Source organism: Paroedura picta, chromosome 8 (assembly GCF_049243985.1).
Source record: "Paroedura picta isolate Pp20150507F chromosome 8, Ppicta_v3.0, whole genome shotgun sequence".
NCBI classification, from domain to species: domain Eukaryota; kingdom Metazoa; phylum Chordata; class Lepidosauria; order Squamata; family Gekkonidae; genus Paroedura; species Paroedura picta.
The window spans coordinates 12,785,524-12,811,439 of record NC_135376.1 but is presented as its reverse complement, the minus strand read 5'-3'; the positions used below and the strand labels follow the sequence as shown (position 1 = coordinate 12,811,439).

The 25,916-nt window shown below is 46.0% G+C and overlaps 1 protein-coding gene across 3 annotated transcripts in view; it reads right to left on the bottom strand.

The window, feature by feature from the left end:
* The window catches only part of SPATA16 (spermatogenesis associated 16), a 178,946-nt gene that overhangs the window by 101,703 nt on the left and 51,327 nt on the right, over positions 1 to 25,916 (bottom strand). For all 3 annotated transcript variants that reach the window (XM_077348379.1, XM_077348380.1, XM_077348381.1), the window contains exon 3: positions 14,531 to 14,676. In XM_077348379.1, coding sequence (XP_077204494.1) covers positions 14,531 to 14,676 — 146 coding nt within the window. The remainder of the gene's footprint in view (positions 1 to 14,530; positions 14,677 to 25,916) is intronic.

Here is a 25,916-nt window from a genome sequence, read left to right as displayed (position 1 = left end):
TAAAGCTGTTTATTCTTGTGGCCATTGCTACATTTTCTGGCAGTGATTTTCACCTTTTAATCTCTCTCTGTGTAAAGCAGTATTTTCTTGGGTCTACTAAAATTCCTCTTTGTTAATTCTCCCTACCCCATGTGTAATTTTATAGACCTCTATCATGTTCCCCCAGAGCCTCTTGTGGCGCAGAGTGGTAAGGCAGCAGAAATGTGGTCTGAAAGTTCTGCCCATGAGGCTGGGAGTTCAATCCCAGCAGCCGGCTCAAGGTTGACTCAGCCTTCCATCCTTCTGAGGTCGGTAAAATGAGTACCCAGCTTGCTGGGGGGTAAACGGTCATGACTGGGAAAGGCACTGGCAAACCACCCTGTATTGAGTCTGCCATGAAAATGCTAGAGGGCGTCACCCCAAGGGTCAGACATGACCCGGTGCTTGCACAGGGGATACCTTTACCTTTACCTTTATCATGTTCCCCTTTAGTCGTCTCTTTTCTAACCAGAGAAATCCCAGACTCTTCAGCCTTTTCTCATAGGAAAGGAGCTCCAACCCCCTAATCATCTTGGTTGACCCCCTCTGTACTTCTTGCCAGCTCCTCGATGCCCTTTTTGAGTGATCATTGCAAACAGCATCCATTTTCTCAATTCGGACATACACAAAACACGTGCCAGGGGCCATTAGCAGTCCCTTGTGATTGCATTTTGGACATTCATTATCATAGATACTAATCCAGAGGAAAAGTTCAAGGCCAAACATTTCAGTTCAAATATTAAATGCGGTTTTTATTATTCTATTTCCTGTTTTTTTTTTAACTTTGCGAGCAGCCTTGAATAGGTCTTTAGGGAGGCAGCACATAATTTCTCTCAATAAAGGCTTTCGGCTTCAACTGAGTGACGTGGATCGCTTCTAAAAAAGATCGCCATAGGCGACCGATCCCATGCCAAGCCTCAATCAGTCAGAAATGCAAATGTAAAACTGAAACCGGCTTGAAGATGCCCATTTGTGTTACAAATATCTCTTTCTCCTGAACATCCCTCTATGCATCATCAGCAATCAGATGCTCATATAAAAACACACAGGGATCCCAAAGGCAATTTCTGAGAACGACTCAAAATAAGGAAAAGTGTGACATCAGGTGGCAACTGATTCATGGGCACTCCAGATAGTTCTATCTCACGGGGCTTTGAAGGCACGGCATAAGCAGGAGTGGTCTGAAGATCCCCCCGTTTTCCAGGTCATCTCCAGGCAACACAGATCAGTTCCCCTGGAGAAAATGGCTGCTTCAGAGGGTAGACTCCATAGCCTGATTCTGCACTGAGGTCCCTCCCTGCCCACTCTCAGCTCCACACCCAAAGTTTCCAGGTATTTCCCAACCCAGAGCTGCCAACCTTTTTGCATTGCCTTTCTCTGCATTGGAACCCAAGGCTTCTTCCGTGGTCTCCCATCCACAAACTTACCATGCCCTACCCAGCTTAACTTCTAAACTATAATGTCAGAGGGCTCATCAACACTTGTAGGCTCTTATGAGCACAACTTAATGTAATGGAAGCATTCATTCTTAGCCTCTGGGACCAACAGCTGCATGCAGAACTTCCATCTCTGTAACAGCTAGGCAAATGTCCCTTGTGCTGCCTTGGAATACAGCACTGGTTGCCATCCCTGGGGTCAGAGATTGATGTCAATTCTATAAGATGTTATGGTGGGGACAAGATGATGTCTACCCAGGAAAAGGGAGACTGGAACCAGATGCACCACCCTTTTGCTGAGGATTTGCTTCTGTCCCTTCCTGTTAAGAGCCAGCATGAGTGCTACCATTTTATTCTTAATTGGTTTGTATATATTTTCTCTCTTTTTTTTGGTTATAATCCTCTCTGGGTTACTTCAGGAAGAAAGGCAGGGTAGGAAAAAAAATACATGGCTGCCATTTTTTGCAGTAGTTACATGTTTTTGTAACCTACTCGTGTCCTATCTACAAAAATCTCAGATACATACATACATGCATACTTACTTACTTACTCATTATAAGTAGACTTATTGACCACCACTTCTGGGCCAGCTGGCTCGTGGCGGTTCACAACATGGCTGCCATTTTCTGCAGTGGCCGTTTATTTATTAGTTTTTTCATTGATTTTTGGATTTATAGGGTCACCCCTCCCAGCACGTTGGCTTGGAGTGGTTTACAACAATATAAGAACATCTAACCTTAAAACTATTGAAAAAGTTTAAAACAATAAAGTGCATTTTGAATTCCATTGTACGCTGGTGCAGGAGCTTTATTTGCTGATACTATTCCTCTTCCAGGGGATGGTTCTTATGTGGCTCTTGTAGGAGGGGGCCAACTCAATGTCGTTCTACGGCTGATTGGCCCCAACCAAATGCCTGTCAGAAGAGCTCCGTTTTGCAGGCCCTTCGGAACTGTGCAATATTATTTTTGTAATATCTGTTTCTGCCCCACGTACAAAAGTCTCACATACACATGGCTGCCATTTTATGCAGTGGTCAGGTGTTTTTTGTAACATCTACAGTACTTCTGACCTGTGTAAAACAAAATCCCTCAGATATGATACAGTGTAATAGAATAATAGAATAACGCTGCAGAGTTATATTCCTACTACTCTGGGGTCTTCTACCTGTTTTCGGGTAGGGCAAAAGGTGAACCATATTGCTTGTGCGGCCTCTCTAAAGGGCAGATCTAACAAAGGAGGCCAAAGTGCAGCATTTGCTGGTTTTAATCAGTTTGGGGATCAGGCAGGGTCCTCGACCTCCTAGATTAGGGTGAGCAACTACAGACTAAGCAACACTATGAGGTTTCAAAGGCTCTCTCTTGACTTCTCAGACCTCTGCTGCTTTGCCATCTGGTATAATTCAAAATCCTCTTCTGCAACAAAATGGGGGAAAATCTAATTTCATAGTTATCCATATGGGGTTATTACTGAGATCATTAACACTCTCTCTCACATGCCATCATGCCCGGGAAAAATGTACCAGTTAAAACTTAAGTACTGCACAACTCATTTTGATGAGCTTACTTTGGGTGCTGCAAGGTAGGTTACCTTGCATGCTAGGATACATCGATATACTTGAAGTGCCTTTTTAGCTACACCAAACCATCCTGTTGATGCTTTCTCTGTCTTTCTCCCACCCAGGAGTTCAGGGCTACATATAATGGCTTGGATCTAAAGCCTTGCTTCCATTTGCAGCTCTCCTTGACTCTGGAGGTGATTGTCCTCCACTCTGCAGCACTTGCCTCCTACATTAGGTGATTTTTGGTTTATCGGAGAAAGACGCTTGCATGAATAGAATCTCCTAAGGGGAGAGAAACATGCGGTGTAGCAGAAGAATACCTCCACAACAGAAAAGGGAGAATTGTAAGTGGAGGCAAGGCTTAGAATCTAAGCATGACTTTCTTCCCCTTCCCCTTTCATCTCTAGCTCCCTGAAGTGAGTTAGGCTGTAGTCAAATGGCGGCCCTCCAGATGTCCATGGACTACAATTCCCATGAGCCCCTGCCAGGCATCTGGAGGGCCGCAGTTTGACTACCCCATGGCTTAGAGTCATCCAAGGAGTAACCTAACTGTGGGTTTTGAGTTTGGGTGTTCCTGGTCCAGCTCTCTAACCACTTGTCATGATCCAAGGCTACTCTCATGCAAGAGACAAGACAACCTCGAGATATTCTTCGTAAAAAAAGAATTCAAAGTTGTTTATTATATCCAAGAGGGTACATCTGGAAATATCACGAATGATTCTATTGCTAAGGTTGACTGGCATGGCAAGTGTTAAGGTACATACAGGCGACCCCCTTCCCCCACTAAGGCACCTTCTTCCTGCCGTGAGCTATTCCCATGGCGGAAGGGCTTTTATCTTCAAAGGACAGCTAAAACAAAGCAAAATCTACATTTTTGCACCTAGTGGCCGAAAGGAGTCCAGAACTACCCACAAGAACCATAACATGCAATATAGGAGATAGCATGGTGAAGGACACAGTGAATGCAGGCAGACTGTGAGTGGGTGGGCAGGAAGGGATGTGCCAGTGTTGGTCTCTTGTGGCCCTTCCTTGCATACCCAGGGAATTGCTGATCACCACTGTGGGATGGTAGGTGAATTTCCTCCAGGCCAGGCTGCATTCTGGAGATTTCTGGTAGAGGGATCACTTGGCCATGACTGCACTGGGTCACTGCAGTGGGAAGGTAGTTGTGAGTTCCTACACTGAGCTCGATGACAGTGGAGGTCTTCCCCAACTCCATGATTCTATGACACTTTCTACTGCCTGGGAACAAACCACAGTGTGTTTGTGTGTGTGTGTGCATATGTGTTGCAAGCCAGGTGGAGAAAGGGAGAAGAGAAAACAGGGAAACAGGAATAGAGCCCAGTGACTCCTGAGACTAAGGTTTGCTTTACCTAAGAACCATGTTATGTAGTGTGGGGCTACATGACACCACTATGCCACACTGGTTGCCCCCTCTCCTTGCAAGCCTAAGACACTTCTAAAATCTGTCGCTGAACTAGGCAGTAAAACCCCACATCCAGCATGGCCCAAGCCAGAGGTGCACATGCACCTTGAGCACTGGGTTGTTTGTGCCGGTGACAAGATCTCATATCTAAGGACAAGCAAGTACCATGCAGCTGGCAGGGAGCAGTCAATCTGTCAGAAGGCTGCCAATTGGCCTGGGGCAGAAAATAAATAGTCCGGCAGCAGAAGAAAATAATCTATTGGCAGACTTGAGAGAGACAGCGGAGCTGGAAACTTTATACAAGGCAGTGGCATGGGGTTGGACCTATAAGGAACTGAGTCTGACGAAGAAGAAGAAGAAGAAGAAGAAGAAGAAGAAGAAGAAGATGCCACTTTTCTCTACCCAAAGGAGTCTCAGAGTGGCTTACAGTCGCCTTCCCTTTCCTCTCCCCACAACAGACACCCTGTGAGGCGGGTGAGGCTGAGAGAGCCCTGAGATTACTGAAGAAGAAGGTTGGTTCTTATATGCTGCTTTTCTCTACCCAAAGGAGGCTCAAAGCGGCTTTTATTCACCTTCCCTTTCCTCTCCCCACAACAGACACCGTGTGAGGCGGGTGAGGCTGAGAGAGTCCTGATATTACTGAAGAAGAAGAAGAGCTGGTTCTTATATGCCACTTTTCTCTACCCAAAGGAGGCTCAAAGCGGCTTTTATTCACCTTCCCTTTCCTCTCCCCACAACAGATGCCCTGTGAGGCGGGTGAGGCTGAGAGAGTCCTGATATTACTGAAGAAGAAGAAGAGTTGGTTCTTATATGCCGCTTTTCTCTACCCAAAGGAGTCTCAGAGTGGCTTACAGTCGCCTTCCCTTTCCTCTCCCCACAACAGACACCCTGTGAGGCGGGTGAGGCTGAGAGAGCCCTGAGATTACTGAAGAAGAAGGTTGGTTCTTATATGCTGCTTTTCTCTACCCAAAGGAGGCTCAAAGCGGCTTTTATTCACCTTCCCTTTCCTCTCCCCACAACAGACACCGTGTGAGGTGGGTGAGGCTGAGAGAGTCCTGATATTACTGAAGAAGAAGAAGAGCTGGTTCTTATATGCCACTTTTCTCTACCCAAAGGAGGCTCAAAGCAGCTTTTATTCACCTTCCCTTTCCTCTCCCCACAACAGATGCCCTGTGAGGCGGGTGAGGCTGAGAGAGTCCTGATATTACTGAAGAAGAAGAAGAGTTGGTTCTTATATGCCGCTTTTCTCTACCCAAAGGAGTCTCAGAGTGGCTTACAGTCGCCTTCCCTTTCCTCTCCCCACAACAGACACCCTGTGAGGCGGGTGAGGCTGAGAGAGCCCTGAGATTACTGAAGAAGAAGGTTGGTTCTTATATGCCGCTTTTCTCTACCCAAAGGAGGCTCAAAGCGGCTTTTATTCACCTTCCCTTTCCTCTCCCCACAACAGACACCGTGTGAGGTGGGTGAGGCTGAGAGAGTCCTGATATTACTGAAGAAGAAGAAGAGCTGGTTCTTATATGCCACTTTTCTCTACCCAAAGGAGGCTCAAAGCGGCTTTTATTCACCTTCCCTTTCCTCTCCCCACAACAGATGCCCTGTGAGGCGGGTGAGGCTGAGAGAGTCCTGATATTACTGAAGAAGAAGAAGAGTTGGTTCTTATATGCCGCTTTTCTCTACCCAAAGGAGTCTCAGAGTGGCTTACAGTCGCCTTCCCTTTCCTCTCCCCACAACAGACACCCTGTGAGGCGGGTGAGGCTGAGAGAGCCCTGAGATTACTGAAGAAGAAGGTTGGTTCTTATATGCTGCTTTTCTCTACCCAAAGGAGGCTCAAAGCGGCTTTTATTCACCTTCCCTTTCCTCTCCCCACAACAGACACCGTGTGAGGTGGGTGAGGCTGAGAGAGTCCTGATATTACTGAAGAAGAAGAAGAGCTGGTTCTTATATGCCACTTTTCTCTACCCAAAGGAGGCTCAAAGCGGCTTTTATTCACCTTCCCTTTCCTCTCCCCACAACAGATGCCCTGTGAGGCGGGTGAGGCTGAGAGAGTCCTGATATTACTGAAGAAGAAGAAGAGTTGGTTCTTATATGCTGCTTTTCTCTACACGAAGGAGGCTCAAAGCGGCTTTTATTCGCCTTCCCTTTCCTCTCCCCACAACAGACACCCTGTGAGGCGGGTGAGGCTGAGAGAGCCCTGATATCATGGCAAGAGAGATGGTTTGCCATTGCATTCCTCTGCATAGTCTTCTGTGCGCTCTCCCATTCAAGTGTTGACCCTGCTTAGCTTCCAAGATCAATCCTTGCCTGTCACTGGCCCAATAATGCCTCTGAATTCTAGGAGAACGGAAGGCTGTTGTGTGAGTCTGCGTGAAATTTTCTGGCGTTCCTCAGCTGGCACCTCGGTGCGATCACCAGCATCTACCTCTCCATGAAGTGAGTGAGCAGTGCTATTGACAGCCAAGAAGTTTCTCCTTCTGCACAGGGGGAAGGCAAGGATTCATCCACTCCAATTGCGGTTTGGCAGCTTCTACGCGGCCTCGAGGGCCGGATGCCGAGTCTGGCACCTGGAACGGCGTGCCAGCTGTACCGTCTTCGCTGAATAATCTCTCCTTGCATCTGCTGCTTTTCTATAGAGATTCGCACCCAGTGGACAGCATGGTAAATTTGATTACTCCTATGCAATATAGGAGATAGCATGGTGAAAGACACAGTGAATGCAGGCAAACTGTGAGTGGGTGGGCAGGAAGGGATGTGCCAAAAAAAAATACCCAACATAACCAAACATGACTGCACTGTGTTGTACTGGACGGGATATTTTACAGTCTGGCTTGTGGTACTTGTGTCTGATACGTTCATTGACCCCTTTGAAGAATCAACCCAGCTGACTTTTATTACTAGGAAATTATCCATCTATCATACATCTTACTTAGAATTTGGAGGGAGCCTGAGATTCAGTCTCTTTTAACACTTTATGTCCTGCCAGAAAAAGAAAGAGGGAAAGAAAGAACATTTCCTATGAATTTGAGGAAGAGTCCAAGGGTCCAATCCCAGTTCTTGTTATGGTTGACTAACTGATTTTGATCATGCTGATTTTGTATATGTTTTAGAGGGCAGCTGTATTGGTCTGCAGTAGAACAGTTAGATTATAATCCAGCAGCTCCTCCAAGACCAACAAGGTTTTTGGGTCAAAAGCTTCCCTGTCTGATGAAAGGGATGTTGACTCTCAAAAGCTTAACACACACACACCCTACAAATCTTGCTGGTCTGTTAGGTGTGACTGGACTCAAATCTAGTTGTTTATGTTTTAATGTGTTTCTGTGTAAGGTTTTTTACCTACAGATTTTGCATTTATCAATCCGTTGCAATACACATTCTTTTCTTGCTCTTATACTGTCCGTGCTGTTTGAATACGTCACCGGATTGACTTGAACTCCTCATCAACAACTGAACTGCTTGTCACAAACATTGACTTCCAGTTTGTGACTGGGAAGCAGAATGTGCCCCGAACTGGTGGGTGTTCAAGCAGATTCTAGAATGAGTCTAGTCTGGTCAAGTTGGACAAAAAGCACCATGGATGGTGAAATGTGCATGAGCAATAAGGCACAATGCAAATAGAAACTCTGAGTTTGAATCCTGGACCCCGGTTGCTGCCAAACCATTTATAATGACGGCCGTGAAGTAAAGTAAGAGTCACTAGAGAGCTCTTACATAATGGATGGTTGAGAGCTATTTATAGTTTGAACGTTCAGTGTAATTTATTTATTCTTTTTTTGGGGGGGGAGAGGAAAAATACAGCTATTGATTATGCTTCAGATCCTGTCTATGTTAATTGTATCCCGGCATATTTTCATATTAGAGTGCTGCATGTATGTGCTACCATCGCTGACCTGCTTTTAGTAATGTGACAGGTGACGGGACAGCAGATTTATTCTGCATTATCCGTTACAAATGGAATTCAATTATTGAGAATCTGGCCTCTCCCCCCTTTCCCCCTTTCCAATAATATCCTCTTAATAGGCAAGCGATTTGTAAATGCCTCACACTTGTCTTTGTTGTTAGTAGTTGATGATCCCCTCCAAGCGTCGCAGTACAAACTCCTAATGCTTGATTCACAAACTCCTACGCATCACTTGACTGTTGCACTTAGCTGCCTACAGTAACAGTGTTTTATACTTGTTGGGACTTTTGGACCAAGCTTGGTCCTGAGTCCTTCCAAAGAAACAGAGCTACAGAGGAACAGCATTTTGAAAGCATGCAGTTATTAGTTGCCTTTGTAACAGGCATAGATCCAGACTCACAGTGCTTGCTTTGAGGTTTAAAAGAGAGTAATCTTTACTAGAAAGATTATACAGAATATATATTGTGTTCTTCTGCTTCATCTGCCTTACTGAAATAGTGCACAAAAGCTTAAAGGGTAGTTACCAAAGCAGCATATTGCAAGCCTCTGTGGCTAGTCTGCAAGAAGGCTACATACCTAAACATCAGAAGATGGAGAGCATCCACCTGCTTCAGGAAAGCACACTGAAAGAGGAAGTAGGCAGGAGCTCAGCTTAAACCAAAGACTCCCCAGAGCACATGGCTCCAAATTCTCTGCAACCTTACCAATGACCACTTGAAGCCACTAATGAGCACACAGGCACAGCCCAGCTGCTTAAAACAGCTTAACAACAGCCCTTCATAGCTGACTTCACCAAATTACTTGCTGATTGCAATTCCAACAATACTCTCTGTTGTTAAAGCTTGCCACGAGCCAAGAGCTGCTATAAGACCCCAGGCAAAGTTTCTCTCTAGGCTCCTATTTTTACAATATAGACTCTACCCAAATGGTATTTGTTATGTGCTGTCAAGTTACTTCCCCGAGCTATGGCAACCCTATGAATTAATGACCTCCATAATGTTCCATCATTACTAAACTTGCTCAGGTCTTGCAAACCGAGGGCTGTGGCTACTCTGGTCTGTGTCAGTCCCTGTCATATTCAGCCTTCCTCTTTTCCTGCTGCCTCTTTCTATTATTATTGCCTTTTCCAGTGACTCTTGTGTTCTCATGATATGGCCAAAGCACAAGAGCCCCAGTTGTCATTTCAACTTTTAGGGAGGATGTGAAAGCATGTGGCAGCAAACAGCATCTGAAGGCAAATCGCATAACTGGGTCATCATCTCAATGCGCCCCCTTTGCACACCAGAACTTCCTGTTCACCCTCCATCGGTTTTGGCTGCGTAAAATCTCAGCTTCAGGGCATGTTGATTACATCCTCTAAATCCAGAACCATGTTTTTCAAATATCTCTGTTCTTGCTCCCTTTGGATCTTTGGTTCAACAGCAGGTGAAGTATGGTGGCCTGGAGACTGATCTCAGAATTAGGAAGTCCCTGATTAGTTTGCTCATTCATAGGCTGCTTTGTCCTGAAATCGGATTCCGGTCTGAATCTTGTCTTTCCTGGGAATTCAGCATTAGTGACTCACTACATGGCCTTTAGGTGGGCTTCTTTCTCTCAGCCTCACCTCCTTGTACTTGTTAAATGGGGATGATAAAAAAGATGCATCTACCTTCTGCCCTAGCCCAGATGGTCCAGGCTAGCCTGCTGGTCTCCTCAGATCTTGGAAACTAAGCAAAATCAGCCCTGGTTAGTTCTTGGATGGATGACCACCAGGGAAATTGAGGGTTGCTACACACAGTCAAGGCCATGGCAAATCACCTATGTACATCTGTATTTATTTCTTAGATTTGTAGCCTGCCACTGTCCAGAGACTCATGGCAGGTTACAACGTACAAGACCTCATAAAACTTCATAAAAACCCCATCCCATAACCAAAACAAACAGAACATGAGCTAAAAAGAGTGTAATCTCCCCAATCTCCACAGCCATCCATCCCCCTCCCCCTGGGGTGGGGTACGTTAAATGTCGCCATGTGGCCTGAGGAGGGGCCCTGTTGTTCGTAGCCTCTTCCTAGCTGCTTCCTTCCAGCCATACATGTGCCACTAGCCTTGCTCTGCAGGAATACCACTCCTTGGGCATCTTAAAGGCACCTCGCCTTTCCCCCTCAACCCAGAACCACACGTGGGGTTTGTTAAAATGACAGCCCGAGAGCTATTCCTGAGAATGCCAACCACAATCTTATTGCTTAACCTGTCCTCACTGCAGCTCTGGCTATTGAACGTCACATACGATATAATAAATTCCTTTTGCTCCATCCTCCAGTGAAACTTAGTTCTGTTCCAGATGTTTCCCTTCGCTTTGAAAGGCAGACCCTTCAGACTTCTGTGTGCCTCCATCACAGCTTCCCTGCTCACAGCTAGGCTTGGCTACCTGCCTCCGGAAACAGCCATGGCTTCTGGGGTGTGCAATATACATTTCCTCTCTCCTTATCTTCTCTCCCATCATATCCTGCTACCTTACCGTACGTGTCACAGCCGTGTTTGGATTTATTTATTACCTACTTAAAACATTTATGCCCCCTGCCTTTCCTTCATAACAGACCCTGGAGGCAGAAAGTTCAAAACATCCGACAATAACAGCCCATCAAACCACCAACTAACATCTCCCTCAAGATTCTGCAGTCCTCTCTGAGAGGCCCTGTTCTTTAGAAGCACTCGGATCCCCTGTCTCTGTAGCTCTCTGTATCCAACACGGTGAGTCCTCCTGGGAATTACATTTTCCTTTGGCTTCCTGATCCATCCTAGTATCATAGGGATGCCAGTCCCCAGATGGGATCTGGGGACCCCCCCTGTTTACAGCTCATCTACAGGGGATAGAGCTCAGTTCCTCTGGGGAAAATGGCTGCTTTGGAGGGGGGATTCCATAGTGTTATATAATACTCCCTCCTCTCCCAAAACCTTGCCCACTCTATCTGCCAAAGTCTCCAGGTGTTTCCCAAGCCAGAGCTGGCAACCCTATCCTGGAATCACAGCTTATCTCCAGAATACAGGGATCAGTTGGATGAGCGATAGGGTTGTGAGTGTCCTGCATAATGCAGGGTGTTGGACTAGATGACCCATGAAGTCCCTTCCAACTATTATTCTATGATTCTAAGATTCTAGTTCCTCTGGAGAAAATGGCTGCTTTGGATCGTGGACTCCATGGAATGATATAACACTGAGTTCCCCTAAATATCCCTCACCCACTCCTGGCTCCACCCCCAAAGGCTTCAGGTAGCTGGTAACCCATCATGTCATGTTATGGTCTGCTTCATGCCAGCATAGTAAAAGGTAAAGGTATCCCCTGTGCAAGCACCGAGTCATGTCTGGCCCTTGGAGTGACGCCCTCCAGCGTTTTCATGGCAGACTCAATACGGGGTGGTTTGCCAGTGCCTTCCCCAGTCATTACCGTTTACCCCCCAGCAAGTTGGGTACTCATTTTACTGACCTCGGAAGGATGGAAGGCTGAGTCAACCTTGAGCCGGCTGCTGGGATCGAACTCCCAGCCTCATGGGCAGAGCTTTCAGACTGCATATCTGCTGCCTTACCACTCTGTGCCACAAGAGGCTCTTCATGCCAGCATGGTCTCGTAAGAGCAGTGAGCTATAATCTGGAGAAGGGGGTTTGACTCCTCACTCCTCCTCCACCTGAAGCTTGCTGGGTGACCTTGGGCCAGTCCCAGTCCCCTCAGAACGTTCTCAGCCCCACCTGCTTCACAAGGTGTCTGTGGTGGGGAGAGGAAGGGAAAGAGATTGTCAGCTGCCTTGAGACACCTTCTAGTAGAGAAAAGCAGGGCAGAAAAACCAACAAGAAATTTGGAGCGGGGTGGAGGAGAATCCTGTGGAGGGGACAGTTTTAAGGAGGGGAGGGGGGGCTCAGTGGAGCATAATGCCACAGTGCTCACCTTCCAAGAGCAGTCATTTTCTTCAGAGGAACTTTAGTCTGGAAATCAACTGTAATCCTGGGGGGATATCCAGGTTCCACCTGGGGAGTGGCAACCCTAATATTCTACGTAGAGCTCCCCCAGTTAAACGCTGTTGAAATCAGCCCTGCCTAGCACAGCATTCTATACAGGATTGCAAGTGAAGAGGTGTGCATAGGATTGCACTGCCAATCATTTAGGATGAAAAAGTTTCATTGTCCCTGCAGGAGGTGCAGTTTTTATTTGGGGGGAAAAAGGAACAGAGCTGCAGCTGTCAGGAGCTTAGGAATGGCTGCCCTAAACCACAGACTATAAGTCTGTATGGGCACCTCTTCGTGTGATTGTGGGTTTCTTCAAGAATGCATTTTATGACATTATAAACTGTACTAATGCATCCCGCAAATTGTTTTTCCTTGTACGAGAGCTGCCACAAGCACCTATGCAGCGTAAGCAACATGATGCATAACAAGCATTATCCTAAACGCTGCTCGCCCAGCTACCGAAAAGCGAATAAAAGATGGCTTCAGTCATTTGCGCAATATTTCCTATCGCAGTAATTAAGGAACAGTGATCCATTTGAGCCACCGTTTGTCTTTCAGGAAGCCTTCTGAGGAAGAGATGAAATGAGCTCTAACCTCTCTTTCCTGCCTTATGTAAACACTTGGTTAGGGCAGGGCCTAGTCTGCACACATGAGATAATGCACTTTCAATGCACTTTAGAAGTAGATTTTCCTGTTCTGCACAGGAGAATCCAGCCGCGAAAGCACATTGAAAGTGCATTATCTATTGTATGCAGACTAGGCCCAGGGTTTCCACAGCTGTCCCGATCGTCGGTGACTGGAGTAGTTGGGTGCTGTCCATGGAAGTGGATGGGGACGGCTTGGAGTCTCGACAGTACATCAAAACAAAAGCGACCCAATCCCAAATGAAATCAAAGCTCGGTCCTTCCCATGCTGTAAAAAAAAAGCCCTATTTTGTCTTTTTTTTTTTTGTATATTATAGAAATATTCTATGTTATAGAAATAAAATTGACTCTATCTGGGAGAAATTGCTTGAGGAAATTTTGTTCGTAAAGTTTTTCCCTGCCCAATTTATGGTGTGGATGCTTCTACAAAACTATTCTGACCTGATTTTTTCATTCAAGGTTTAGGAGATTCCCCCCCCCTCCATTTGTGAAGTGCTTGACTAAAAAAAAAAGAGAAGTTTAGATATAAGGAAAGAGTTTTGTACCTTATATCAGGGATAGTCAACCTGTGGTCCTCCAGATGTTCATGGACTACAATTCCCATGAGCCCCTGCCAGCTAGCCTGAGTGTTGAGGCAAAGGGGAGTGTGAGACTGAGGGGTTATGTAGCTGGCAGTCTGCCACTCTCTAGAGCAGGGGTAGTCAACCTGTGGTCCTCCAGATATCCATGGACTACAATTCCCATGAGCCCCTGCCAGCATTTGCTGGCAGGGGCTCATGGGAATTGCAGTCCATGAACATCTGCAGGACCACAGGCTGACTACCCCTGCCTTATATGAAGCCGGCAAGGCAGTGTAATGGAGTGTAACCAGTACTGTAATGGTTGTTTAGAAATGGCCGTAACTTAGGGTTCGCTTGGGAAATTCTTGGAGTTAGGAGAACGCAGCATGGGGACAATGAAATTGGAGGGAGGGAGTTCAGCAAGGGTGTGTTGTCACTGAGGCCACCCTCTGTAGATCTCCTGGGATTACAACTGCTCTCCAGACGAGATCTGCCCCCCCTAGCAAAAACAGATACTTTGTAGAGTAGCGTTCATGGCCTTAGACCTCACTGAGGTTCGTCCCTTCCCCAAATCCTGCCATCTTCAGACTCTGCTCCACAAATAGCCAAGAATTTCCCAACCTGGAGTCGGCAAGCTGGAAGGAAGAGGAGGGCTGGTAAAGACAGGTTTCTCCCCAGGAGGTTCAAAGAAAGCTCACAAAAGCCCAACTTTCTTCAAAGCCTGCTGTGCGGGAGAGGGGGGGAGGCTTGCCCATCACTCCTTTTAAGCTGTGATGCTGCTCTTGTCTTTTTCTGCCTTCAAGCTCCTTGATTGAGGTCTAAACTCATGGAAACGGGGAGGGGGGGGGAAGCTTGCAAAGCAGAAGGTTAACCCCAGCACTTTGAAGTTGTGGGACCACCAGGTGTGGAGCTTTTGCGTATTCATTTATAAATATGTTCTTCAAGCCTTTTCTTAGGGGATTCAATCAACATTTTGGAGTATTGTTTTTTGGGTTCTTTTTTTTTTTTTTTACCTGTGTGAATGATTCAGTGCAAGTTCGGGCTTTCTCATCTTCAAGTAGCAGATCACAAGCTTTGTTTCGATAAAACTGGCAATGCTTGAAATATCTTTCGGAGAGGCTTCAAAGGGCTTCCCTACAGCTGCACCCTTGCTGCAGAGCTGGCAAGAAACAGAAACGAGACACACTTGACTAGTTTGGAGCACCCAAGGCTTTGCTGCAAGCAGATACCTTTCCGGGTGAGAGACAGACATGTCACTTTGTCAAAGGATAAGAATCCATAACGTTTGCATGTGTTAGAAATTCGGCATAGTTCACGGGCACATTGCAAGTAGGGTGGCCAGTCCCCCAAGAGGGGCCTGAAGTTGGGTTGGCATCCGGTTTCACTGAAGAAAGTGGTTGGAGTGTGGCCTGTATGCGTTTAGGGATGGCAGCTTCCAGGTGGGACCTGGTGGGACCATCTCCCCTGGAGTTACAGCTCATTTCCAGACTACAGAGGTCAGTTCCCCTGGAGAGAACGGATGCTTTGGAGCAGGAGTAGTCAACCTGTGGTCCTCCAGATGTCCATGGACTACAATTCCCATGAGCCCCTGCCAGCAAACGCTGGCAGGGGCTCATGGGAATTGTAGTCCATGGACATCTGGAGGACCACAGGTTGACTACCCCTGCTTTGGAGGATGGACTCTATGGACTCTCTATGCTGCCCAAGCTGCATCCACAAAACTTCAGAAGTTTCCCAACTTGGATCTGATAACCCTACGTCCCGCACCCCTACCTCTGCTCCCGGAATGGCATCTTCTCCCGACTTAACCTCCAAATCCTCAGGCATTTCCCGACCTGGACTTGGCAATCCTAGTTTCAGTGGCTCATGAGAAGAAAACTGGGGCCTTCACATAAAGCAGTGCTTTGTTTTGTTTTTGTGAGAGGGTCACAAGAGTGCAAAACCCCCCTGAATCCAGACACACATTGGTTTATCCCCAGTATGGACTCTTTGTTTACAAGGGAGCGCAAGCAACAGAAACAGTAGCTTTCCCTTATTTGTTTTATGTCCTTGAATGTAAGAAAGTGCCGGCAGTTAGAGCTGCATTTAGCCGCTGAAAACATGACTGAATGAATGTTCCCTATTTGGTTTCTTTTTATGTTCCTTTTATATTTTTGATTCTCCACTTTTCGCCACTGGCTTCATAGATTTGTTTGCATTGTGCACGCACTTTGCATGGCTTTTATATGCAATTTATAGAGTATTTATGTCTGTCATTTATGGGTATAATATACATATAACTCTGATTTATTGACACATGGATACCATGGAAAAATGCTAAAAAAATGGGCTTGAAGGAATGGAAACTGGTGTGAATATAAAGAATCACCAGGCTCAGCATCGCCAAAGGAGAAGCAAAACCCAAACGAATCCCGCCCTCCAGATCAAAGCCTCAGAGATGAGAACTTTAAAGTCACCCTTGCTTGAAGGGAGTTGACTGGAGTTGTGATCTGGAGGTCCCAAGCCCATCTGAGCATCCCAGGCTTAGAATTAAGATCAGGACGTTGGCTCTTGTTCAGCAGAGATGGGTTGGGGAGATGATCCTTTACTGCCATCTTATAATTGTAGGATATTGTGATCAATGTTATTGTTGTTTTAATGGGATTTTATGGGATATCCTGTTTTATGGCTTTATTCTGCAAGCCGCTTCGAGGCGACATTGTCGTGAGAGGCGGGGTACAAATTTCAAAGTTAAAAATAAATTAATTCTAGCTATTTTTACTTGCTTCTTGTCTGAGAATTAGCGAACTTTTAACATTTTTACCCTTACTAACAGAGCCATTGGGAGCCAAGGCAGCATGGCATATGGCCTGATACGGTCAAATCTTGGAAGCTAAGCAAGGTTGATGCTGGGATGGGGGAATACTGAGGAAGCACCACTTTGGGGTTGGGAAGTGAATTTCCTTCAGGCCAGACTGGCCAGGGATTCTGGCTTTTTTTTGGGGGGGGAAGGGGGCATCATCTGGGCAGTGGGCAGATAGTTGTGAATGTCCTGCATAGTACAGGGGATTGGACTACATGACCTTGGAGGTCCCTTCCAACTCTATGATTCTATGAAAACTCTTTGCAGAGGAAGGCAATGGCCAACCACCTCTGCTTCTCACTTGCCTTGAAAGCCTCTTGCTGGGTCTGCATAAGTCAGTAGCAACTTGACGGCAATTCACACACACCAGAGTCATTTCCATGCCCACCGCACCACCCCTCACCCCCAAGACACCTATTGTTTTCTAAATGTGAAAGGTGGCTCAGAAGAAGATCTCACCACCTCCTTATGCTACTTTCACAAGGGATGGTCAACATAAGAAAGAAATATTCTGGACAAAGTCTTGCTCCAGTAAGCTTATCTTGATAGATGCTGGAATGATTATCGAGATCTCACCATGAGCCAGATTTCACTACACAAGTGGAAGGGTCTCCACCAGCCCATTCTTCAGTACTCCAGGGATTCCTGACTGGGCATTGCCGAGATAGGTGACCCTTGCAGACACAAGGACTTGCAGGTCAGGGGGTTGCGTTGAGGAGAGGAACTGAGCCAAATTGCCCTTTCTTTGGTCATCCATCAGCAGAATGACTCCAGAAGCCAGCCTACTATAAGAGGAGGGGATACACAAATGGCAGCCACTGACATTTTCTTGCATGCCCCTGTTTCTATTTAAATGAGGTTCAGTGGCTATGGGGCAGAAATCTGAAGGAACTACTGCACACATCCTTCTGGCATAGGTCAGTTGTGGAACTCACTGCCAGAGGACGAGGTGTTGGCTACCAACTTGGAAGTCTTTAAAAGGGGAGTGGACAAATTCATGCAGGATAGGGCTCACCATGGCTACTAGTTATGATGGGCATCTACTCCCTCTAGTACCAAAGTGTGAGTGGGTAAAATACTGTCAAATCACATCTGACTTATGGTGACCCCAGCAAGCGGCCTTCAAGGCAAGGGAGAAGTAGAAGGGGTTGGCCATTGCCTTCTTCTGAAGAGCCTTCCTTGGTGGTCTCCCTTCCAAGTACCAACCCTGCTTAGCTTCCAAGATCAGATGAGACTGGGCTATGTCTATTTATATCATTTGCTGGGAAACATGGCTGTGAGGCAGCCATCTTCCTAGAGGCAGCTGGTTGGTCACTGTGTGAACCAAACGCTGAACTCAATGGGCCTGTGGTCTGATCCAGCCAGGTTCTTCTGATGTTTCTGCTCACAAGACTTTGTGTAATCCTTTCTCTGACACTCTGTTAGATTTTAGGAAATGGATTCTCATTGCTGCTTCATAAAGAACTGGTACAAGATGGGCCTGTGTATGTGAGAGCCTGAATGGAGGAAGTATTCACTGCTTTCTATAAGACATTAAAGGGCATATTAGAGTGAGGGAAAATGGAAAAGAAATCCTAGGACCATTTAGAATCATTTTCTCCCAATGGCCAAACAGTGAACTTGATTTGCATATCCCTTAGTCACTCAGAAGGGTCATGCCCCAAGAAATAAAAATCTCCAAATACTTTTTTTATGATTTCCCCCCAATAATAATAGAGGAGATTCAGATTAAAATAGGCTGGCTTAATCCACCCATCACAAAGAGCTGAGTTAAAATATAAGTACAGAAATAATAAAAAAGAGTCATTTCTGGTCTTAATTCTCAGTTAATGGAAGGGAATCCTTTTCTGTCCACATAAAAAGTGGCCTGCAGAATGCTTAAAAAGGAAGAAATAGGCTTGTTTTCATATTTCATCCTTATTCCTTCTTCCACGGAATTTAATGTAGAATAATCACCTTATTACTGCCTGCTTTAAATGAGTTCCGAAATTCTAATGCAAGGCTAAGATCCTCTCTTCGTTTATAAAGAGCAGTTTAAGCAGATCTTCAGAAAGAGAGTGATTTTCTTGCTATATCATATCTCCTTTCTGGAAACTCAGCGGCTGCAGGTAGCGTTGCTGGTAGATGGGGGGGGGGGAGAGAAGAGGACCCCCCCTCCCAGAGCCTCGCCAATCTGTGCAAACTAGGGGCTATTTGATTCAGGACAACATCCCCCCCCCCCAATTACTTACTTTCAGGAGTTGCTACAGGCACCAGGTGTGTTCACTGAAGGTGGACCCCACCCAGCTAAAGTGACTCAGGGCTATGATTGTTAGTTCCTGGTTGCAAAATGCCAGGAGATTTTGGAGATCGAGCCTTAGGAAAGCAGGAGTCTGAGGCCTAATGCCATCACGTCCAACTTCCAAAGTGGCCATTTTCTTCCGGTGAACCGATCTGTCACCTGGAAATCAGCTGTAATAGTGGGAGAACAATACTCAGGTCCATTCCGCACGACTTTAATATAGCACTAGTATTACATTTTGTTTTCGCCACTAAAATTACATTCCGCATGACGTCGTGAGCAATCTGCAACACTCCTGCAACACTAGCATCAAAATTGCTTCGTTGTAGCGATTTCTGGGGAATCCAGAAAAGTGGATTCACCCTCAGAAAATCGCTACACTCCTGCCAAAAACCTGCAACACTTGCGAAAAAGACCTGTGCGTTCTCAATGTAGCAGTTACAACAAAGTCCCTCCCCCTGGCTCTCTCCTCTGAACTTCCGGCAAAGCGATCACCATTTTCCCCCCCTGGAGCGGGGGAAGCACCGAACGAGCAAGGCTTCATTCACCCAGCGAGGCTTCTCCAGCTACAGTCCCTCCACAGAAGTGCTTTAAAGCACAACACAGCCCCGTTTGCCAGTTCCCTTTAATTTCGGCCAAAAATCGCGCCCGTGCGGGGGGGGGATTTTTTTTCACTTGGGGGAGCGTGGTAATGATGACTCACCAGCTCACATGCCAGCTAGATGGGTCTCTACGTTGCAAGGAATCAAGGCATATTCGTTGCAACATATGTGTTTTTTTTAATTAACTGTGATTAAAGGGAAAGGGGCTTTCTGGGAGCATGATAACAACCGCCCATTGGCTGCTCCGTTTGATTGACGGCCAGGGGCGGGAACAAGCACCAAAAAAAATTGCTTCCTTTCTAGAGATCCCTTCGAGACTGGAAACCTGTGGGGAACGAATGAAACGCTACTGGGCCTAGTCTGCACACAAGAGATAATGCACTTTCAATGCACTTTAGAAGTAGATTTTCCTGTTCCGCACAGGAAAATCCAGCCGCGAAAGCACATTGAAACTGCATTATCTATTGTATGCAGACTAGACCCTGGATTCCACTACAAATGCAGGTATGCGGAATGCCGAGATTCCACTATTTAAAATAGCGTTTCCGCTTTGTGAAACCAATTGGCAACATTGGTCCTTGTGCGGAATGGCCCTCATGATCTGGAGGTTTCATAACAGACCAGGCATCTTTGAGCTAGAGAGCCTTCTAGAACCAATCCACACACAGTCGACAAAAATGTTTTGAGAAAAACCTCAAATTCAAAAGTTTTTTCGCAGTTTTTAATCACAAGACACAAAGTAATTATAAAGGAGGTCTGGACTTAAATGTCATGCTGCAATCCACACAAGGATCCGGTACACTTCATCTCGCCAGACTTCTGCTTCTCCAGTGGACTCGAGAAACCATCACAGTAAACAACATAAAGGATTATAATAAATTACATTTTCAGGTACGGAGACAGTTTTCAGGGAGAAAAACAGCTCAACTTGGAGCAGGCCAAGGTTAGTTGCCATGCCCACCTCTGCTGCTACTTCACTGCAAATTATAAACTGCAAAATGTATATCTTTACTCCAGGTTGTCTAGTAAAAAGTGCACTGAGGAAGAATTACGAAGAGAAATCTAAATACGATGAAAATGTTTTCCCATTTCAAATGAGGGCAGGGAGCATGCCAAATCCACCTTCCCTGCACCATGGTCGTGATCTGAGCCTCCCATGGCCGATGTTTGCAAGAAAAATTCAAAGAACCTGCCCTGACTTTCTAAAGACAGAGTAGAATACAAGCCTGGGGACCAAGCCCTAGGAGGAAAGGCTGAGGGACTTGGGAATGTTCAGCCTGGAGAAGAGGGGGCAGGACTGCTCTCTTTAAAGGGAGAAGGGCAGGGAGTGCTACTTGTTGGCAGTAGAAGATAGGACTTTCATTAACGGGTTTAAACTATGTATAGGACAGTACTGGTTAGATATCAAGGGAAAATGTTTCACAGTCAGAGTAGTTCAGCACTGGAATTCACTGCGTAAGGAGGTGGTGAGCTCCCCCTCACTGGCAGTCTTCAAGCAGCGGCTAGACAGATACTTATCATGGATGCTTTACGCTGATCCTGCATTGAGCAGGGGGTTGGACTAGATGACCTGCATGGTCTCTTCCAGCTCTGTGATTCTATGATTCTATAAATAAAAACTATGCTCCCCCCCCCTCCAGCAAGCAGCTTAAAACAAATAGAAATAAGAATCAGAGCCAGTACCACCACACCTTGGTTACTGTCCCCTATTGATTTGCAGAGGAGTAAGTGGGAAGCATTTTGCTTCATTACGATTGATTGGCAAAAAGAAGAGCAGGTGAGAGGTGGAATGAAATGGAATACTTTCCCTCCGCAGCAGTTCTCTTCGCTAAGAGTGTGAGACTGGCAAGTTGAGAAGACCTTCATTCAAAAAACTCTCACCAGCCACAAAACAGGTAGCCTCAGGAGTGCCACTGATCTCTCTCATCTCAAACCTTCTCCGATAACTCATCCTTGTTGTGGACAACATGTGAAAACAGTAACAGTGGCTAATGTGTCTGTGGTGTGAAGCCAAAGTGGAATCCAATTGGACCGTTAAGATCAACAAAGATTTATTCAAGGCGTGAGCTTTTGAATGCATGCACTCTTCCTCAGACAAAATGGAACAAGAGTACCGATAGAAGGCCAATGTAAGTGGCAAATTAGTAAACTGTGCCATAAAATTCAAATTATGCAGTATGGCAATTCGTTGTTAAGACAGCTGATCAGTCCTTTTGAGTTCAGTTGTAGTTCACAAAAACATTGGGGGAATAAAAATGCCAAGGTTAGTAATTAACGGCAGACAGTTTCCCTGTTGTAAAAAACAGACAAGTTGCTTGCCCCAACCATCTTCACCCAAGCATGGAAACATCACCTCAAGTGACAAGGTGCTCAGTTTGTTATTTTGTCCTGAGACCAGGGAGTTAGATTCTGAATTACATTACATACTACTTACATCATAATACAGTCACATTGTCCCAAATAAAATAAAAAGAAGAGGGGATTAGAATCATAGAATCATAGAGTTGGAAGGGGCCTCATGGGTCATCCAGTCCATCCCCCTGCACCACGCAGGACACTCCCATCCCAATTACTCATCTACTGTAACCTGCCACCCCTTTGCCTTCACAGAATCAGCCTCTCTGTCAGATGGCTATCTAGCCTCTGTTTAAAAATTTCCAAAGATGGAGAACCCACCACCTCCCAAGGAAGCCTGTTCCACTAAGAAACAGCTCTCACTGTCAGGAACTACTTCTGGAAGTTTAGACGGAATTTCTTTTGAATTAATTTCATCCCATTGGTTCCGGTCCATTCCTCTGGGGCAAAAGAGAACAACTCTGCTCCATCCTCTACATCAGTGGTCCCCAACCTTTATTAGGCTGGGGACCGGCAGGGCATTGGGCCGCGCCCGCAGGGCCCGCACCCGCGCGGGCCACACCCACGCTTCGGGCCGCGCCCGCACCCGCGAGCCGCGCCCGGCCGCGCCCGTGGGCCGCAGGCCGCGCGGGCGCGACCCGGCCCTGATTCCCTCTCCCCGCCCTCCCGCAGTAAGTAGTTTCCCGGGCCGCAAGCTTGCGGCCTGGGAAGTTTTTTACTGGGGGGGGGGGTGGGGAGACGGAGCCGCGGCCCGGCGCCATGGCCTTTGCGGCCCGGCGCCGGGCCGCGGACCGCAGGTTGGGGACCACTGCTCTACATGGCAGCCTTTTAAATACTTGAAGATGGTTATCAGATCCCCTCTCAGTCGTCTCCTCTCCAGGCTAAACAGACCAAGCTCCCCCAACCTTTCTTCATATGTCTTGGTCATCAAACCCCTCACCATCTTTGTTGCCCTACTTTGGACACGTTCCAGTTTGTCTACATCCCTCTTCAACTGGGGTGCCCAAAAGTGAACACAGTATTCCAAGTCAGGATTGTATTCCAAGTCAGGATTGTAAGGAATGTCTGAGGTGGGCCAACTTGGGTATGATAGAACCAGATGCATGAATTAGAACCTCTGGGCAGGCAAGGAAGGCAGGTATGGAGGGGGGTTCAAAACAGCATCTGAGCTGACAGGACAAGGGATCTGAACTCTAACACTTCCTGTACTGCCTCCTGTGAAACATCGTTTTCCTCCCTTTCTTCCTGTCAGGCTCTTTGACTGCTAAACCACCCCCAGCCTTCTCTAGAAGAAACATAACTTTAAAATTAAGTTTGGGAGGATGGCCTTGGGGGAGGGGGGGGAGTGTTCTGCTCTCCTTCTTTCTACCCACCCAGACAGTCTGTTCAATTTTCCCTCCATGCTTTCTAGAGATTCCCAAGACCCAGGATAGATCATGCCAAGTGGCATCAATTTCCTCTCTGAGATGGCGTACGTGAAAGGCCTAGAAGCGCTTGAAATATGTGATATAAACGCTAAATATTATTACCGTTTTATTTTATCCCACCCTTTCCAGGAGAAATGGCGGGCCGTATATGACATCTTTCACTTTAAAATTCCCACATCATCTTGTTACAGGTAACGGCCATAAATCAGAGAGTTCATTGCTTGTAACTTTACTCTTGCTACCATACATATCCATTGAAGTGTCTCTGTGGGGAAGACATAGTAGATGTGACTAAGAGAGAGAATTATATTCTCACATCTCAGTGAGCACAAAGGTACTGTCATCAGGCTGGGTAATTTTGTGTGTGTGTGTGTGTGGGGTGGGGGAGTATAGTAATACTTTCCTACGGAATAGGTTCTGCTGTGACCTCTCTAAAATTTATAGCTTCTGGAGAATTGGGGACTTGCCCAAAGCTGGAAGCTTTTCGATGCTGAGAAAAAGGGAGTAATTTGGGATGTATACATTATAGCCCAACCACTGCAACCTTTAAAAGGAATAATAGTAGCAGTTTGCTGTGTTAGCTTGCCATGCTGGCAGGGCTATACTATCTGCGGTGTAGCTGCTAGCAAGGTCTCCCATGGTAGACAGACCTTTGCTAAGAAGACTAAATGCATTCAGCCCCGCCATTCAATGCGATGAGAAAAATCACATTCAAAGTCTATACTGGCTCGGTTGTCATCTGGGTTAACAGGGATCGTGTGAGAGACTGGTGCTCCTGGATCTTTGGTGGGAATTGTGCTTCAGGACACAGGCTGTTCTGTTGAGCATTATCAACAGTAGCTTGTTGTGCTATTAGAAACAGGGTCTTCTATAAAGCAACCAGAGCAGGGACCTGATCAGCTACTGGAAAACCAGCAACATGGAGAAAAAATAGTCTCAAGAACAAAATTGTGTAATGTTATTCTGAATCAAGGCCTAAACAGCATAGATATTTCGGTCGTGTGTCCTGCTTCTATCATCGCAGAACAGCAGATTATTGCCATTTTATCAGGCAAAACAACTTTTTCCCACAGCAATAGAGCTAGATGAAATAAGGACTCAAAGGAAAAACATGAAGAACAAGACATGAAGCCAACCCAAAAATAGGCCACAGAAATGAAGTTGCTCTTGAAAATCTGCTGATTGAGATATTGACAATATGTCACCAGCCCACCTTTGTACTGAAAAAAAAATCTTATTAACAGCATATTAGCAGCAAAGAAGACAGATTGCCTGTGCCCAGAACAAAATCAAAGAAAGAACTTGCAAGACTCATCGGAAATATCAGTACAGCGAATGAAACAATTTATATAGCAAACATAAGGGAAACCAACATGTTGCTGCATAGTGCAGCAGTTGTAGTCATAAGAGAACTGGGAATGGACATTAAGAAAAGGCAATTAAGGATTTTAAGGCTAAACCAAACTGGCAAATGAGATTTGAAAAAAATTGAACAAATGCTGTTTAGACTTAAGCACCTTAAAAGAATTAAAAGAAACTCAAGAAAGCAAAAAAGAAAAGCAAACCTCAGTCAGCTAGAAAAAAATAGCCCCAAAATAGCCAAAGACTTGTTGCAATATCCAAGGAGATCAAAAGGTACAAAAGTAGAATCAGACAAAAATTCCAGTTCCAGACTATCTAAGACGGTTCTAGCAATCACTAGTGAGAGATGGCAAAGTAAAGGTAAAACCAGACAAAGACCGTTTACGCACTGGGAACTTCACTGCTCCAGCTCCCGTGGAGGAGCACAAATCAGGGGCCCATGAAATGCATCAGGCCAAATGAAGAAGAAGAAGAGTTGGTTCTTATATGCAGCTTTTCTCTACCCGAAGGAGGCTCAAAGCGGTTTACAGTCACCTGCCCTTTCCTCTCCCCACAACAGACACCCTGTGAGGCGGGTGAGGTTGAGAGAGCCCTGATATCACTGCTGGGTCAGAACAGCTTTATCAGTGCTGTGGTGAGCCCAAGGTCACCCAGCTGGTTGCATGTGGGGAGTGCAGAATTGAACCTGGCATGCCAGATTAGAAGTCCGCACTCCTAATCACTGCACCAAACTGGCTCATGTGGGTGCAGGAAGAGGTGGGGCAACCTGCCACGACTAAAACTCCAGCCTGCAGCCCGGCATGAAACCTCCAGTGTGTAAACGGTCAAAGAAAAGACCACAGCCTTCTGGAACGAACTCTGGGAGGACTCAAAGGGATGCATTACAAATGACACCTGGATTACAGATGTGGAAAACAAAGCAAATCAAATGGAGGATCTCACAATAACCCTGGAAAGCTTTCAAAAACAATAGAAGAAAATGAAAAACTGGAAGAGATGAAGAGATGAAGTCCATGAACATTGGCTTTAAACGCTGACATCTTCATCTCCATTCCAAAGCAGTAGAAGACTGAATAGCTGCTGGTAAGATATTTCTCATTCTGAAGAACAAAGAGCAAGGAACAGTGCCAGGCAACCTCTGCTCAATTACTTGTCTCCCAATAACTTTTAAACTCCTAATAGGAATTGTAACCAATCCCATTCAATAATATCTACAGCTCAATTCGTTTTTACTACACGAACAAAAAGGAATATTCCACAAATCTTGAGGCACTAAAGATCACTTACAAAATTGTAAAATGTGGAAAATCAACCTGAAAGTTGCTTGGACTGGTTACAAGAAGGCATTTGATTCACCCCTTCATGCGTGGATCCTGAAAACACTAGAAAAACTGTAATAACATTTATCAGAAATGCCATGAGTAAAGCAAACCACCAGGTTGATAGGGAATGGAGAAGAAACTGGACCAGTTAATATCAAACAAGGAATTTTCCAAGGAGACCCACTATCACTGCTGCTCTTAGTCATTG